This window comes from Octodon degus, unplaced genomic scaffold (assembly GCF_000260255.1).
Source record: "Octodon degus isolate 3935 unplaced genomic scaffold, OctDeg1.0 scaffold00130, whole genome shotgun sequence".
Classification (NCBI taxonomy): Eukaryota; Metazoa; Chordata; class Mammalia; order Rodentia; family Octodontidae; genus Octodon; species Octodon degus.
In genome coordinates, this window is record NW_004524706.1 from 4849623 (window position 1) to 4867531 (window position 17909).

The 17909-nt window shown below is 51.8% G+C and overlaps 1 protein-coding gene across 1 annotated transcript in view; it reads right to left on the minus strand.

Moving 5' to 3' along the window:
* Grik3 (glutamate ionotropic receptor kainate type subunit 3) overlaps positions 1 to 16747 on the minus strand; it is a 209286-nt gene extending 192539 nt beyond the window's left edge. The window contains exon 1 of the mRNA XM_004641031.1: positions 16618 to 16747. Within this exon, the coding sequence (XP_004641088.1) occupies positions 16618 to 16732 (115 nt within the window). The 5' untranslated portion in view covers positions 16733 to 16747. The remainder of the gene's footprint in view (positions 1 to 16617) is intronic.
* Between the last annotated feature and the right edge of the window lie 1162 nt (positions 16748 to 17909).

Genomic DNA, 17909 nt, shown 5'->3' on the forward strand with positions numbered 1-17909 from the left:
AATTTATATGAGCAAATTTATGTTGCCTCAAAATATCATGTTACTCCTGTTGCTAATGATAATAATAACAGCAGCTAACATTGAGGGGAATGCTTTCTCTATGTGCACCATCTCAGGGTCTCACTTTCTTCCTCTGTAAGTGGGACAAAATCCTTCCCTCTTAGACCCATTGTAGGAAATGCCTGTCATGAAGATGCTTAGCACAGTGCCTGGAACGTGGAAAGTCGTAAGTAAGTGACTCATGTTATCTGTATTAATATAGTGACACTGTTACAAGGTGACACCAGAAACTTAGAGCACAGGAAAAGAGCCCAGCCCCTCAAGTCTGTGTGGGGCTCCTCCCAGGGCAGCCCACATAGCCCTGCAGTCTGAGGTCTCCTGCTTCCACATCTGCCAGCAGGAAGGGCAGCTCCAGCCTCTGCAGGGAAAAGGGGCTCAGCTCAGCCTAAGCAAGCCTCCAGCCGCCTGGAGGACTTCAGGGCAAAGCCAGGCAGTCTCCGATGCTCTCCTTCTCAGACCTCCCTGCATGGTTGTCCAGGGGACCTAGCATGTGCGCCACGCCCACGTGGGAGGCCAGACACCCCAGGCCAGCTGTGACTGGAGGAGGGTGTGAGAGGAGCAGTCTGCCATCTGAGGAGCACCCACTGCGGCGGGCACCAGGAGCGAGGATGTGCACACGGTTCCTGGCCAAATCAGAGAGCCGGGAAATGGAACTGAGGGTCGGCAGCACCCACAGATGCCTGGATGTGGTGTGCACAGAGGCCTCAGACGGTGGCCATGTGATGTGGCTTGTAGAAGGGCTTTTCGTGGGCACCGTGGCCCAGCCTCCACTACTCAGGCTCGGTGCCAAGGGGACTTACAGGGAGCTCTGGAATGAAGACACTGGGTCTCTGCAGGGCCTTCCATTTTGTCCATACACCTGCCTGTCACTCTTCAGGTGGGCCATTTACACAGCTTCCTGATGAGCCTCCAGCTTCCACTACTACCCCTGATGTCACCTCACTCAGCCACTGTTCAGCGAGCCACACCTGGTTGCTTCCCCATCCCATGAAGTCTTCAGTGGCTCCCTGGCACCACAGGGATAAAATCCAGCTTCCTCACCATGACTTAGAACAACCCTCCAGAAGGAGGGCCAGGCCACTTCCTTCACAGCCTGTTTTGCTCCATTCACACTGGACTTCCAAATATCTGCTAGAAACATGAAATTGTTCATATCGGCCCACGTTTGATCTATGAGGCTGGCTGCTCATACGGCTGAACAAGCTGCCAGCCCCTTGGGTGTTTGCATATTGCTGCCCCCGTGCCTAGACCACTTCCCTCACTGACCCAGCCCCCTCACCCCCTCCCTTCTCCTCCCCAGATCTGTGTGGGGCAGGCTGAAGTCTCTTCCACAGGGAAGCCTTTCCTGATGCTTCCCAGCCACCTGCACTTCCCTTCTGGAACACGTTTTGCTGTCAGCCTCTCTAGCTAGACTCATAAGCTGCACGAGGGCAAGGAACCATGTCTGTCTTGCTCGCCCTAGTAACCCAGCACCTACACAAGGCTGGCATATGGTGTGTGCCTGGAAAGGCTCCAGGGTCATCCAGGGCATGTGTGAATGCGTGAGTAACACTTGTACGGGCTGCTGTACTTGGAGCTCCCGCCTCAGATACCGGCTCCTGTGTCTGCAGGAAGTACCTACGTGAGGAGAGAGAAGCGAATTATGTGAGACTGGGCACGTGGAGTGATGCCCTCACACTGTTCAAAACTACTGATGGGTGGGTGTGCTACAACCACCAGCCTCCCTGCTGACGCACAGGAGCTGCTGTGAGATAAGCTGAGAAGGGCCTGTGCAGAGAAGAAAATGAGTCTCAATTAAGTGTATCCCCTGCAACTGCCACACCGGACTTGGCCCTCACGGCATTTGCATAACCCAGAGCAGGCACAGCCCTGGCCTTTTCAGGGAACTCAGATGTTTACAAGCATCTCTAGGAACACAGTTGGGCATGCCTAGAATTGCAGAGTGAAACAAATCCAGGTCTCCTCTGTAGCACCCTTGTCCAATTAATGTCCGATCATCTCCATAACAGGAAGCCAACTATCCCTACCCCCCCCAAGGCATTGTCCTAAAGCTTCCAAAAGCTCTATCATTATATGTAAAAGAGCTGGTATTGAATCAAAATCTGCCTTCTCAGATCACCACCCACTGGTTCCAATTCCAGAACCAAGTCTGTTCCCTCCTCTTCGCTGAAGTCCTCAGAGGTGTGGAAATGGTCACCCTTGCCTTCCTGTCTCGCAGTCCCACTCTTTAAGACCCTTCTTCTGCCTCTAGGCCTATGCTATGAAGACAGTGCTCACTGCATCCTGTTTCTCTGTGTGTACTGGAGACTGGTGAGGAGAAATCAGTGGCGTTTATGCTGGAAGAAGGAGGCTGCGGGAGCCCCAGACCTTTCTTACTACAGATTTCAGAGCCTGGCTCTGAGAGCAAAGTAACTCATGGAAAAAGCCGACTTTTGCCCGATGAGTCAGGCTCAAAGACTGTCTGCTTTCCCCAGCCTCAGGGGGAGATTGATGTCTGCACTGACGGATCACTCCAATGTATTAGGTAGATAAAGAAATTGATTATTCCATAAATCATTGTCTTCAAGAAAAAAAACCTAATTTTTTAAAGAAGAAAATATTATAAATCTGTCCAAGACCCTGCGAGTGAAAGTGTAGCCATTTCAATTTAATTGTCTGGAGCTTCTTTGCTATAGCTCCACAAAGAAAAAAGCTAATGACTCCCAAGCTAGAGGTCTCCACCTTCCAGGGAAGGCTATTCATGTCCTGGACAAGATGGATTTATACTGCAGCAGGAAAAATCTGAGTTAGCCAATAAGAAGAACTATGTCATCAAAGGAGACAGAATCACATCCCCTGGAGACTTAAACACTGGGAACAAATCCCTGCCCCTCTTTCCCCTCACTATTTATCTATATCCACTCTAGCTAGACAAGATAGGTTCAATTCTGCCCTCATATAGGGACCTGGCCAAAATGCACTCTGGAGTGGGCTTGAGGGTGGGGTGTTGCAGCTCAAGGGAGAAAGAACACTCTCAGAACAACAGGAGGGATGAAATGATTTAGAGAGGACAATGGCAGGTGGGAAGAGGCGCAAAGGTGAAAGAGAAAATGTGCTTTCCCCAGTGAATCAACCCTGTAACTATCAGTTCATCTCCTCCCCTCCCTGAGCCTCATTACTCCTTCTAGAACAAAAGAAAATAAGGCTGATCCAAGCACAGGGCTCTTGTCCGAACCACAAGTATCTAAATGTGAAGGGGCCATCTCTGTCACGGAAGGTCACCCACTTGGACCTACCATGAGAACACTCAGATGCCAGCTAGCTCAGAGCTGCTGCTCCACTGCCACACCAACCCCCCCAACAATTCCCTGCTCTGTATACCCTGCAGTACACAGAGTGGGCGCTCAATAAATGTTGGTGAATCAATGAGTCAGCCCAGAGCCCATGTGAAAAAGACAGGAAATAAACAGAAAATTACAAACAGCATAAAAATAGCCACACTTCCAAAGCAGATATTTTTTTTCATTCTATGAATCTTAAAGGGAGAAGCAAAAGGCCCCAAATCCCTTCATACTGAAATATCTCAAACCAGGACCCCTGAAATAGCCCACTCCCCCTTTTGCCCCCACTCTGGGTCTTTTTATCTGTTGTATGACTTCAAGGTGCCATTGTAGCTCCTCAACCCCTCTGGTCCATATATCTAATATTTATTCTTTGTTCAGAGATGAATGCCTATTTTTCTGATTGTCTCAATCCAACGCTCATTGCCTTCTTTGGTCCTTTGGCTGCTAGTCCAAGAGTTCCCACAGCAATGGACAAAAGTTGCCCAATCCCCTGAGGCATGATGGGGTCACTCAAAGTATGGCCCTGCTATTGGAGAGAGGCCTTTGTCAACACCCACCTCCATCCCAAGGCTTTTCAGACACAACCAGGTGGTGGAGCACCTGGAACCAGGGCTCTTTGGGGAACGCCACAAAGCTGTGACACATTTATTTCCCATCACCTGAACAAGGTGTAATTTTATTTATTAACAGAAAATACGGCTCCATTATAGATATGCAGGGCTCCACAACTGAGGATATAATAACACAGAAAATACTTTTAAGAAATCACATTTAGCAAGATAAAAATACATTACAGAAGCCTACTTACCAAATGCAATGTGAAAGATGATGCTGACAAGCTCAGCAAAGACACACGGTATCAGGTGTGATATTTGACAATGGAATGTTCACTCATTTTGTCATCTGCTACTGCTCCCTAGCAGACAAGCCATACAAGGCACCAAAGATTTAAGAATAATTTAGGTGGAAGGAGAAAAAGAGGAGAAAATTCAATCCATTAACTCCATCTTCCTTTACCGTGTATTACTCCATTTGAACAACCAGAAGTAACATTTCCTCTTAGCCTACTGTGTGCCCACTAAAAACTGCAGTTCAGCTTGTGAATGCACAGCCCTAGAGGAATTAGCTTTTGAAAGCAATGCCTGCGTAGCAGAACCTTGCGATACTCACACCACCCCTTCCAGAAGCAGTCAGCGTGCAGATGGGTCCACCTGCCTCCCCGCCGGCTGGCCGCTCTCCGTGGTGCTGAATGCAGAGGTAAAAGGTGACCCTTATTCTCTGCCTCTCAGGAAACCACACATGGTGACCCATTATCTATGAGCTTTTATAAACATGTATGAATCCAATTTATATTTTCTCTCTATGTGAAAAAAATAGTTCAGAGGTGTTTGTCCACATTAGAAAGGTCTAGTCTACCTAGCTAACTTAAAACTACATGTTTAAAGCCTCAAATCAGCACACAGGCATGTGTGCAGGGCTCATGGGTGTTTGTGTACCAGGAAAATAGTGGGTTTAAAAAAAATCGTGAGTCAGTAGATAAATATTTTTGTCTGTTTTTTTCACAACAGTTCACGAAAGGACACAACACTAGTCATGTCCCTTTTACTGTCCTCAGTATCCCAATCAGTGACAGAAAGTAGAGAAAAGTGATACTCCTGTGCTTTCTGCATTTGAGGGCCTACACTAGTACTCTGGTTATTTCAGAGACTCAGAGTCCATGAAACATGATGGTCTCCAGCACTGAAAGACACCCTGGACTCAGGAGGGAGACAGAAGGCTCTGCTTCCATTACAAGAAGCCAGGGATTCAATTTCACTGCTCCAGTTTCCCCCAACCCTCAGTCCCCATGGACTAGCCATAATTCAGCTAAACCTGAAAGTTCGCCCATATTTTATTTACCGATTCGATGTTACGAGACAAGCAAAATAGACGGCTGTCACCTCTATTAAACTGGACAGGAAAAATGGCCATGTAGGCAATGAGCTCTTTCTCTTCATAATATGTCATCTGTTTCCCCAGGGAGAGAAACAAGAAGGGAAGGGTCTAGATTCAAGGGAGAGTCCAGTCCTGCTGTGTTGGGGAGGGGAGGCACACTGGAAAGCTGTCTCACCCTCACTCTCAGCTACACCAATATAGCCAGCAGAGGGGCCCAGACGGGCAGGGGCTGGGACCATCACTGATGCTAAAAGTTTCTCTACTGATCTACAGGGCAGCCACTGGGAAGGCATGGAATAAAGAATAGCTGCTGAGCCCCATCTTGGAAAGCCTGTGGCAGAGAAGCAACCCCCGACTCAGGCAGCTCTCACAAGCACAGAGACATATACTCATGCTCACGCTCACACTCGCCAGAGACCCTGTGGCCAAGGCATGCAGCCCTATGGTTAAACGGCTTCTGCTGACAGTCTAGCCAGCCTAAATCTCCAGGATGCCTATTAAGACTTCTGCTTTTCCCAAACACTGTCACCTAGACCTGTTGCCCACATGGCCCAGCAGGACCACATGGTGAAGACAGGAGCAGGGAGACCTGGTCTCTGACTGGCAAAAGCGCTCATGGCACAGAGACAGTTTTGCCTGATGGATGTCCTGAGTGACCGGCCTCTGAAGGGCCAGAAGGCAGAGCCCTCTTTCTTCTTTTGGCTCCCACAGGGAGCAGTGGAGATGCTGAGGGGCAAGTGGGAGAGAGAGAGGGGTGAGGTCAGAACAGCAAAGAGATGGCGGTGTTTTCTTGAAGTAGACAGCTGTGTCTCTCTCAAGAGAAGCACCATGACACAAACCAGACAATGGATGTCAAGTCCAATCTCAGGCGTGGGAAAGAATAGCATCCTCCCCCAGATTCTTCAGCTCTACTCAACAGATTAGGTGGAAAAGACCTTGACATAAAAGTTGCCAAATCGGTACTTCAGAAGAACATCATGAGCATTCCTTGACTTCATGAAAAACATAACACTCTCCAGTGTTCCTTACATGAAATCCTCATGGAAGGAATGGAGGGGGGTTCAGTTAAATGGAAATGTAGTTAGGTAGAAATGCATTCAAATGACTATATTCATCAGTGTATTACTCACTAACTCAATCCATGTTTCTTGTTCACCTACAGTGAGGCATGTTGTGCTATGCACACGGCAGAGGAGTGAATAAAGCAGCTGGGGCCCAAGCTTGCACAGACCTTATCACTAAGGTAATGAAGACTAACAGTACAGTGGGCACTATGATAGGAGAAGTACGGAAGCCATGGGAACTCAAAAAGGGGTGGAAGTCAAAAAGGCTTTCTGGTTGAAATATGTTCTCTGAGACCTGAGTAGGTATAGAAGTCAGCCAGAAAGGCCAGCAGAGCAGAAGCCCAGAGTCTGAAGGAAATCACAGTGCCCTCCAGCCTTAGGCACAGGTTACAGTGTGAGGCAAAGAGGGACAGCACCTGAGTCCACAGGTGCAACCATGCAGATCCTGAGGGAAGCTATGGTATTCCAAAGCTAGTTAAGGCATAGGAGAGTGGATCCAAGACCCTTGGTAAATCCAAGAGACTAGATTGGTTATTTCTTGTACAATGTGTTTGAACATTGGCTGAAGTAAAGGAAGACATTTACTGCAGACTCAATGGTGTTATGGTTTTTTTCTAGTTGTCCCCCCAAAGCCTCATGCAGCTATGGGGCAGACTTCTAGGGTTTATAAATAATCCATGAGTCGGTGCTGGGATTATGGGTAAAGTTACTTCAGGGATTATAGGTGCCAGTGCTACACCTACCCTGGATGATAGCCTGAATATAACATAAGGGAGACAGACTTGCACTCTGTTGCCACTAATTCCTTTTGCCTTTGCTCTTTGCTGTTTTTTGCTGTCGTGAACTGCTGTCTTCTGCCATAGGCCACTCTGCCTTGGAGCCAGCCAAGTATGGTCTGAAACCTCCACAAACTGTGAGCTAAATAAATCTTTCCTTCCTTAATCTTGGGTATCAGGTATTTTGTCCCAGCAATGAGAGAAAAGTAACCGAGACACACGGCATGTAGTATGCTAGACAAGAGAAAAGAGATCCATGACAATGGCACTGGAAAAGGTATGATGCTACAAGGCCATCATTTCACTACTAATCCTACTGCATCTCACTGCTGTACTACTAATCAGTACAGTGAAAGACTGGTAAGAAGCCTAAAATAATCTGAGTTGGATAACTAGATACCACAGCTGAACTACAAGGAGGGGATGATCTTGTTAGCTTTAATAAGCAGTATTGTGGTCAGCTCTCAACAACATGAAGATGGATTTGGGCATCTCTAATAGAGAGAAATGTCTTTACATTTCTTCATATTTGCAGGATGGGACCAACAGCATATCCAATCCAGGAGCAAGGTAATCATAATAGAAGACTAATGGCTAGCATTTATCCAGGGCCTACCATGGTAATATTCTAAGCTTTCTATATTAACTAATTGAATCTGTATGTCACCATGAGGCAGGTACTAGCATTATCACTATTATTTTTTTAGACATTAGCCTGGCAAAGGTTAGAAACATGGGAATCCATAAGGGCACTCTTCAAAGTCAGGCTGTTAGCTTTCAGAACTTAAGAGCTTATCCAAAATACTAGATTGCTAAAATGCTCCAAGAGCTTCCTTTGTGCCAGGCAAGTTAATTCCTACAATAATCCCATGAGGTGAAATCTATTATTATCTCCATTTTTCAGGTGAGGAAATCTAGGCTTAGAGAAATTAAGTGACTTACCCAAATTCACACAGCCAGGAGGGAAGGAATGGAAGTTTAAACCTAGACAGATGAATTTTAGAACGTGCATTCCCAATGCTTGAGTCATTGCCTTCTTGGAACTGCAGAGAGATATACGTTTCAGTTTTCAGGGGGAAATTGTGCAGCCGAGACTGGAGTAGACCGAGATGTTTGCTCTAAAGGATGGGCAGGGTAGCAAGCTTCGTGCTGCGATGATGTTCCTAGCGGACCTCTTTTTACATGTAAAGAGGTCCTCTACCGACTGGCATGGTAGACCCTCAAAGAGTGATTCCTAGACCAGCAGCCTCTATTTTATCTGGAAGCCTGCTAAAAATGCCAGTTCTTAGGCTTCTTCTTAGGCCCACCAAAGGACCCCAGGCTCACTGACAGGGCTCATGTTTGAGAACCAGAGGCCTCGAATGACTGTTGGGGTCCTTTTCAGCTTGACTTCTATGGTTCATCATAGACAAAAAACCGGATGCCTGGAGAGCCCTGGCAAGTCCTCGGCTCCTCGCTCCAGCTTTTCTGCCCAATTGGGCAGCTTTTTGGAATAGCTTTTTTCAGTTCCATAAAGCAAATGCAAGGAGGTTTTGCAGAAGTCTCTCTCGCTCCCACAGTTAAAGAGCTCATGCTTGCAGTTGTTCTGAGAGCTCTATAAAACCCCTCCTATTGGCAGCCTGTCTGCATCAGTCCCTTAACGGCGCAAGACTTAATTGTCTCCTATGGATGGGAACCCTCTTGATGCAAACTAGAATCTTAGCTCCTTCTTGCCCCCTTTCCCCTCTGCCATCCTTAACCACCATTCAGCATGGCACCAAAGGATGTGGAGTCAAAACCTGCCACTCCCCCATCACAAAGCGTCTCATTAACTCCCGTCTGTATGATCACTATGAGGACTCTCCCCTCCCCCACTCTTGTCTAGAGCCTCATTACCCAGTGTTTCCCAGGAGAGCCAGCAGTGTCTATCCCCTGTAGACCAGTCTCCAGTCACAGACCCTCTCTGTCCCCACTGGCTTACCCAAGAAACAAGACTGGTCTCCCTATCCAGGAAGGACTGGTCAGGCCTGGCTAGATCAACTCCTCAGGAGTATCACATAACCAGGGTCTTCCCTTTTGTGAATGGAGGAAAATGTATTTCAACTAAAATGCTGCAAATACAAGGAAGAACCAGAACCTTGGGCCTGATAAGTAAAGGCCTAGGAATATCCTAGGAAGGAGCCCTCTATTGTGCTTGGAATTGGCACAGGTATTGGAACCACCCACTCCACTTCTGGACAAATGGGTATGTGGGCAATGGAAAAATGTCCCATACCGCACTGGCCAGGAAGGAGAACCCAAAGTAAAGGGGTGTGAGAAGAGGACAGAGATGAGGACAGAGACATGGCCTCTACCCTTGAGAGCCTTTCCCTTTCCCCCAACATTTGTTAAACAGTAGGCACTATGAAAGTTTATCTCCTTTAATCCTCACAATAGTCCTGTGAAGACAACCCTACAAGGCTCAACCATAGGAAATTTTTGTTGGCCAAAAGCAGCAGAACATGATTCAACTGCCTATTCATACCTCTATCTCACAAATGAGGAAGTAGAGGATCAGAGAGGAAGTGACCTCTGATGCAGTCAAAGTCATGATGCAGGTAAAACAATGCAGGACTCACCAGCCCCAAAACACACCATTCATTGTTTTACATTGTCAAAAAAAAAAAAAAAATCCCCAATATGTGAGACATACACTGATTTTTAGGTGAAAACATGAAGGCTTTGAATATTCTGACAAATATTCACTGGAGAAAGCTTAGATTTGTCCCAGACCTAACCACAGCCAAGGTCAACAATGCTAGCAAATAAGGTATAAAGGTCAAAGGAAGTGAGGAGAAAGACTTGGGAAACAGAGCTGCAAGGAGAAAGACACGCCAGCATCAGAGCGGAGGCAGTGTGGACTGGAGGTAATTCCAAAAGAAATACAACCCTGGCCAGGAAAGTGGTGGGGAGCATGGCTGCCTTAAGATGTGGCAAAAGAGAAAGGGAAGCAAAATCCGAAGGACCTGTTGTTCTCCCATCCTAAGGATTGCTCCCCAGTCCTCTGGCCCTCAGTCCAGGCTCATCGCTCCAGATCACCCTCATTAGGGTGCAGTCTCTGGAGCACGGAGGCACCAGGACACTTGGCCCCAGAGGCACACGCAGAGCCTAGAGCAGGGCCAGTCTCAAAAGAAGTGCTCACTCTCATGGAAAAGCATGCAAGTACAGGGTCATCATTAAAAAAACCTCCTTAAATTCCAGTGGCCACACCCCGGTCCAGGCTCTTGCTGGCCTCAAGTTGGAAAATGACCCGACTCCTTGATCGTACAGCCATGTCAGTCCCAAATCTGTTACCAACATCCTGCCTTTGAGCAATGTACCTCCCCACTCTTGTGGAACAGCTGTCTCTGGCAGCGATCCAAATCCCAGGATCTCCCCATAGTAGGAACACGAGGGATGAAGAAGACTAAGCTAGACTGCCCTGGCTCTTGTGCGGTGGAGTGGAGAAAGGTGGACTGGACAAGGCTGCTGCACCCCAGTGCTACTCATTCACAGTGCCAGTAGGACACTAACGGGTCTGGGGCCCACCCTCACCCATTGTCCACCAGCCTCAATTCCCAAGCAGGCAGCTTCTAGTTGTAATGTCATGATGTGATTCCTGCTTAAAAAGAGAACAGCCATGAAGGCTGGCAGGGATGTGGAGGAGCAGAGGGTGTGGCATCGGGGGAGCAAAAGGGCAGAAGGAGGGCAGGAGGGAAGGACAAAGGGAGCTCAAGCATCCCCCACCTTTCCTTGCCAGGTCACAGCTGGTGAGATGAAGGTGGGGGGGGCCCACAGATAGAGACACAGTGTCTTTAAGGCGATCCTGGAGGATCCCAGGGAGACAGGTAGGCTGGAGATCCCAGAGGGAAGAATGTCTATGCATGACCGGCCCTGCCCAGAGAGAGCCCAGACTCTAGGACTTGGATTACAGTCAGCAAAGTCCAAAAGTCAACCCCAAGTGAAGAGCAGAAAATCCAGATGTGTGCGGCAGAAGAGGTGGGTAGCAGCACCCACATTTTCCCTTGGCAATGGCAACTCTGCCCCCCACCCTCCAGCTCTTCAGCAAGGCCAGCCTGCTGTTGGAAGTCAGCACTGAGGGGGTTAAGTATAGCAGATTCTATCCAGCCCTTTCCCCAGAGGGCCAAGTCCATCTCCTCAGCCCAGTCCATCGAGACCTGGCTCAGCAACCCCGAGGAGAGAGGAACAGAGGGGACGCTCTCGGCTCCTTCACACATCACCGCTTTCTGCCTTCAGTATAGACCCAGTTAAATGTACCAGCTGTGGATTCAGGCTGACAGCAGTTCTTATCCCACCCCTACCACTTACAGGCCCATGATGATCTGGAACAGGTTGGTTCACCAAGCTTAGTTTTCTCATCCTCAACATGGTGAGAATGCCTGCAGGGTGGTGCAGGGAGTTGCAGGTTCAGGGACACACCAGGAAAAATGCAACAGTTACATTTATTGAGCTTTTACTATTTATGCCCACTCCTGGTCCCTGAAAAACACTACACTGAGGTGTGTGGCAGCTCCTAAGTAGTCAGTACATTGGGGCCGTGGGATTGTTCTATTATTTTCACTTTGCTCCGGACCCCAGCGGGGCCCCAGGAAGATGGCCATCTCAACACAAGCACACTGCCCTCTGCTGCTGCTGCTGAGGAATCAGCACCTGGGAGGAACTCCTGCAAGCAAGTCAGGGCTGGGGTGCCAGCTCCAGCTGCATCAGCTCCAATTCCCCAGCAGCCCCTGAGCACATCTGTCCACTAGAGCTCCAGCCACCAGTCCAGTCTCAGGCGGACAAGCCAGGCCTGAACAGTGCTGATCCCAGAGGAGCCCCTGCTCCTGCAGCGTCCATCCTCCGCTGACCAGGCCCCACCTGGGGAGCTCCCCACTCTCCTGTGCCGACTGGTGCAGTAGAGATTAGCTCTGAAGGGTCCTGCATACGCACGGAGGGGCTGTGTCTGCAGCTGTGGGAGGAAGAAGCACGGGCAGCTGGCTATGACAGGCTGGAAGAGGCTTGGCCTCCGTGGGTCAGAAGCACAGTCCCAGCTGCTGAGCACAAACAGACCTCCTGGAAAAGCCTGCCCCACATGGCCTGCAGCCTCTCCTACTTACTCCTTGTCCCTCCCCCAAGAGAAGGGGTAGTTCAAATGCACATGGGGGCATTTGTGCATCTTCTCATGCCCCAAAGCAGGAAGCAGCTTCCTAGGTCTGAGACAGTGCCTTTGGGAGCGGGAGCGTGGGAATTGAGGGAGGTGGCTCACTGCCCACAAAGGATCCTTACAGCAGTCAGGCAGTCTTGCATTCCTAGAGGGGCAGGGTAATGAAAAGCAGTCCCTCTTAGCCCTTTCAAAGTAGCACCACGGACTGGGCTTCGGAACTCAGCCCAGTGTCAAGCACAGCTGCAGGGGGTTCAGGTGTCCTCGGAAAGCTTGGTTGGGCCGGAGTACCTGGCTTATCCTGTATTAACCACTCTCACAAACATCTCACAGGTCATCCTGCCATCCAAAGATGGTTTAGCGCAATGCGAGGCGGCATCAAAAAGAAATTAAACTCCAGGTGGAGAAAGAGTGAAAGCCTGGGCTGACAGGAGCAGCTGGGCTGCAAAGTGGAGGCAGAAATTCCTTAAGTTAAAGCTTCCTAAGGCCCCTCGGGCCACTCCCAGGTCTTGTCTGAAGCTATTTACTTCCAGGGGGGAAAACCCTATTGATCTTCATTCAGCTGCTGTCTGTTCCTCCGCAGCAGCGAGATGTCTCAGCGCGTCACCAGTCACTGAGAAATTTCTTATTGTTTTACATGCAGTGGCTTCCTCAAGAAGCAATCAGAGGAGTTGCAGACTGGGCTAGTTTAGGGATTCCTGGGGAGGGGGCCTCACTCCCTGGGGAAAAGCTGCTATTGTCCTCTGGGCTCCGGTACCTTCAAGGAGCCTCAGAACCTCGCAGTTAGTTCTGCTCTGTCAGTAGCCGCTCAGCCACTCCAGAGCTGGGCCAGCCCCTCCCTCTTGCCCCCACCCCCAGCCCCCCCCCACACCTGCTTTATATCTCTGCAGTCATTTGGCTTTGAACCTCTCCACTGACTGGCTGCAGATCCCCACCATCTACCCAAGCTTCTCATCACACAGAAGATTGGCCAGGCTTCCCCAGTGGCTGCCACCACTGCTTGGTTCCCTTTTCAAATTCCAGACTGGCTGTATATGGGGTCAAAGCACATCTGCGAGCCAAGGGAAGATCTAATCGTAAAACCTACAATGATGCTAACAATTTCTTCCAGCTAGCCTGTGCTAAGGGGAACTTTGAATCCATAGGATACCCCATGAAGGTTAAACAAATTGTTTACAGATAGGGAAACTGAGGATCAAGGTAGCAAGGAGGATAGGACATGACCAAAGTGGTCCTGACAACTGGCAGCAGATAAAGCGGGAAAGCCAGGCCTCCCGCTCCCAAGCCTAGCTCTAGGTCATGTAACCTGGAAATCCATGACCCACAGGTCACAGAAGCCCATTTGGCTGAAAAACCCTGCACTAAACTGCTTTCCATTAGTTAAGACTAGGATCCATCCAAACAATAATAACGATGATAATAATAATAAAAAGCTGAACAATATGCCTTGCAAACCTTCAACGAGCAACGCTTGATAATCACACACAGAATAGATCTTCCACATATTCATATAAAATAATCAATGATCATTTTTTCCCGCAGACTACAATCCAATTACTCCCTCTCCCTCACTCTCCTTTGTTACTTGCAAACCATCCAAGCAATCAATGCCTTGACCTCTCCCTCTGATAGACACAATTACAAAAAGACAGAGCAATGCAATTCATCTATTCAAGATGGATTGTTTGAACACTCTGTCACACTGCTGAGCTATCCATCTCCTTGTCTGAGAGGAAATTTCAGCCCCCAAAAGAGGCACAAAGAGAGGGGCGGGTACAATGCTCCCTAGCCTGGAGAGCCTGTCCTGCACCTGCAGGTAAACCCTCTCTGGGCCAGTGCTCAGTGATGCTTGGCTGCTAGAGAAGGAATCAGCTCCAAGCTCAGCCAACCCTGGCACCAATCTTGAGGACCAGAAGCACCCAACATGCTCTGGAGCCCAGTTTCGGGATCTCAATTTCTGATTCCCAAAGCCCCAGCCAGAGCCCTCAGATCCTAGGGGTGGAAGGGATGGGAAAAGAAGATGGCATAAGGCCCAGCCAAGGAGATGTGTTTGGGTTTCAGCATGAGATTCTTTCTCTTTCCCTCTCCCTCTCCTTCCTCTTTTCCTCTCTCAATACAATATCCACTGTAGCTTTCTGGGCTCCAGCTGGGGTTCAAACATAGGCTCAAAGGAATGGAAGCTCAGCTCCGCAGGCCACTCCAGAGAAGTCCGGAGGTCCCAGAGCCTCCCATTCTCCACCCAGGCTGGCACAGTTCCAGCAGTCACGTTTGGCATTAGCACAACATCCCAGTCCTTGGGCTGGGAATCAAATGGGGCAGAGCTCCTGGATATAAATGGTGTGGACAACACGCTAATTAATAGTGGAGCTTAATAGGAAGATTAGAAGAGAAGAGACTCTGCCGTTCTTTAATTACATTATTCCATGCTGAACCCAAGGAAGGACAGCAGCTTTGGGAGCAGGCCTCTCCTCAGGCCACGAGGCACCCCAACCCCATCCAATTTCACGTGAGCGTGAGCGTGGGAAGGTAGGAGGAACACATCAGCCACCTCTTGGTAGGGCCTCCCTCACCTGCTCCTGTTTCTCTGGGCCTCCGAAGATTTGTATCATTGAGGCTGGGCTGGGAGCATACCCATCTCAGCCTGGGGAGGAAGGGTCAAGGAGGAGGGACCTACAAAGCATGAGATGGAAACAGAAGGCCTTTAAGGTCACTGTTTTATCTCCCAAGGATACTCTACCATGCAGGCCCCCAAAAAACAGAAGGAAGGAGAGAAGGGATAGAGGAAGTGCTTATCCACTATTAAAGAGCAGCCTATCCCTGGAATGGTGACCATACTGGGTTCTAGTGAGGCATTTTCAGCTTGCCAAGAGCAGCTTAGATTGCAAAGGGTTAAGCAGCACGGAGAGGGCTGTCCCGAGAGTCTGCTCCTGTGCCTGGCCTTCTCTGACTCTCTCTGCCTGCCAGGGTCCTGGAATACAGATTGAAAGACCTCAGCGTTGGCAGCCCTGAGGACTTTGCTCTGGCCCCATTTTCCTGGTGTCAAGTTCAAGAGGGCCTGGCATGTGGAAGACAGCCAGGGAGGAAACAGACCCTCTGGGGTTGCTGACCACCTTCTAGAAAAACCTCAAGTATGGAAAACAAGCCTAACATCCGTTCCTGCGTCCTCTTTCACAAGACAGGCAGCCCTGACTCCACACCTGAAGAAGCTCCACAGAGGTGGCCCTGGCTGGGCACAATTCTGGCTGCCTTGTGCTGGGCGCTGGCGATGGTGCGTGGAGAACCCAGGTGGTCCAGGTCTCCAGCCTTGGCAATAGGCGTAGAGCCCCAGCGACAGAGGCTCCCCTATCTATGGCCCGGCCGGGCCCAGCCCTGCAGTGGATAGCAGGATACACATGGCCACCCGCACAGCCCCGAGCGCTGCCCACCGGCTACCTTGAGCGGCCACAACAAAGTTAAGGCCCCGAGTGAGAGTAAGTCTCCGTTGAGAAGAGACTCAAGCAGGCCGAGCCTCAGAAAGGCACGCACAGAACCGCCGGCCGCCGCCAGCTGCGGAGGGATTTCGGCTAACTTTGAAAAACACTCGCATCGCTCGGCAACCTTCCCCGGCAGCGCTGGGCGGCCTCGGTCGCTCCCTTCCCCCCACCTTCGTTGTTCCGGGCACAGAGGGGCCCGGGTCTCTACAGAACGGCTGGAGTGACCAGTGGGGGTTGCCCCTCCCCTGTTCCCACCAGAAATGATAAGGGTCTCCTAGACCAAGAGCAGCCACCGCGCGAGCAGACCCCGCTGCCATCCTCCTGCGAATCCGTTCCCAATGCCCCACACCCCGCCACTGCTAGAGCTGTGCCCTAAGTGGGGCCGTGGGGCCCGCTGGGAGCTAGTGGGGGAGAGCTCGAAGTTGGCGCCTTCCCTGGGGCTCCCACTCCGCGGAGAAGCCGGGTCCCAAAACTCGGTCTGCGGCCAAGGCGTGCTAGCAGTGGCCGCGCAATTCTCGGGCTACTCGGGTTAGAATTGGAACCCTTCGCCACACTCCCGGACCTGACCTCCAAGGAGCGCGCCGAGAGTCCCTTGTCCCCCCCCCCCCCCACCCGGCTACGAGGCCTCTTCCCCAATAAGTAAGGCCTGTGACCCTGGCTTTGGAACTTTGTCCTCATCACCGTGAGGAGCTCCAGGTATTTACCCGGCCCTGGCGGCCCGGGGAGAGGTTGGGGAAAAAAACCTCTCTGGATCGCTTTCCGAGGCCCCTATTCCCGCCCCCGCCCGAGCGCTCGGAGACCCCTTCCCCAGCTCCGGGGAGCCCTTACCGATCCGGATGACGTGCGGCATCCCGCGCGAATCTGGGATCCAGAAGGCGCACACGAGGAGCCCGGCCCAGTATTCCCAAACCAGACTCCGGAGGCGCCGCCAGGGAGCGGTCATCGTTGGGCGCCGCCGAGCGTGCCCGGGGCGCGGCCGTGGCGGGCTCCCTGGGGCGGCAGCTCTAGGCGCGGGCGCGCAGCAGCCCCCGAGGCGCCGCCTGGCCCAGCCGCCCGGCTCCTGAGCGCCGATGCGAGTGGGGGGCGCCCCGCGGCGCTGCGCACATCTTACTGGGGGGCCGCCCAGCGGGCGCCCGCCCAGCCTGGCTGCCGCCCACGGGCCGCCCGCGAGCAAGGCTCCTGGGCTCCGCCCGGGCTCTGCTCGGACGCGGCTCCCGCTCGCTTCGGCTCGGCTCCCGCACAGGCTCCCACCTGCCCCGGCTGCCGGGCGCTGGCGGGCGGGCTGCACGCGATCCGGCCGCTCCTCCTCCAGCCGCCGCCGATGCTATCGCCCGGGCTCGCACAAAGCCCCGGAGTGGAGTTGCACGCGCGCACACACTCCCTCCCAGCCCCCTCCCCCGCGCCCTGCCTCCCGCCGCCCGCACCGCCCGCGCTCCCTCCGCGCACTCCCCCGCGCACACACTTCACACTCACACTCGCCAAGGCGCACACTCACGCGCTCACACCTGGGCGGGGAAGGGGACCATGGACTCGGTTTGAGGGGACGCCCAGAGGACTAGCACTCTCCTCGCTTCCCAGACGTCCCCATCCGCCCTGCCGCCCCCAGTCCCTTCGACTGCGAGGGCACAGAGCCCGGGAACCAAGCGTGGAGCGCGAGAGCTGGCACCGCAAGCCGGGAGACGCGGCAGCCCAGAGGCCCGACCAGCTGGAGGAGACGCGCCGCCCGCGGCAGCGAGACCGGAGCCCGCCGTCTGCGGAGCCTCGCCTTCCTGCTCCCTCTCGGCCTGCGCTACTGGACGGCGGCGTCCGGAGACTGACCCGGGGGCCAGTGTCCCTCCTCAGTCCCATCCCTTGGGGAAGCAGAGTTGGGCCTGGAGGACTAGGGTCTGGGGCAGATAGGATTCGAAAAGAACTGTCCAAATGGGGGCAAGGGGAGCTGCGGAGCTAGAAAGGATGGGAGAAGCCAGGCGGGCTTTCTGCACTGAAGCCTGCGCTTAACCGCGCACCGCACCCTCGGGCTGCGGAATAACACCGCTAAACCCTCGGATCCCTGGCCGCTCGTTGGTTGGGGCCCGCGTCTCTCACTGGGCAGTAGGGGCCAATGTCCCCTCCTCAGTTCC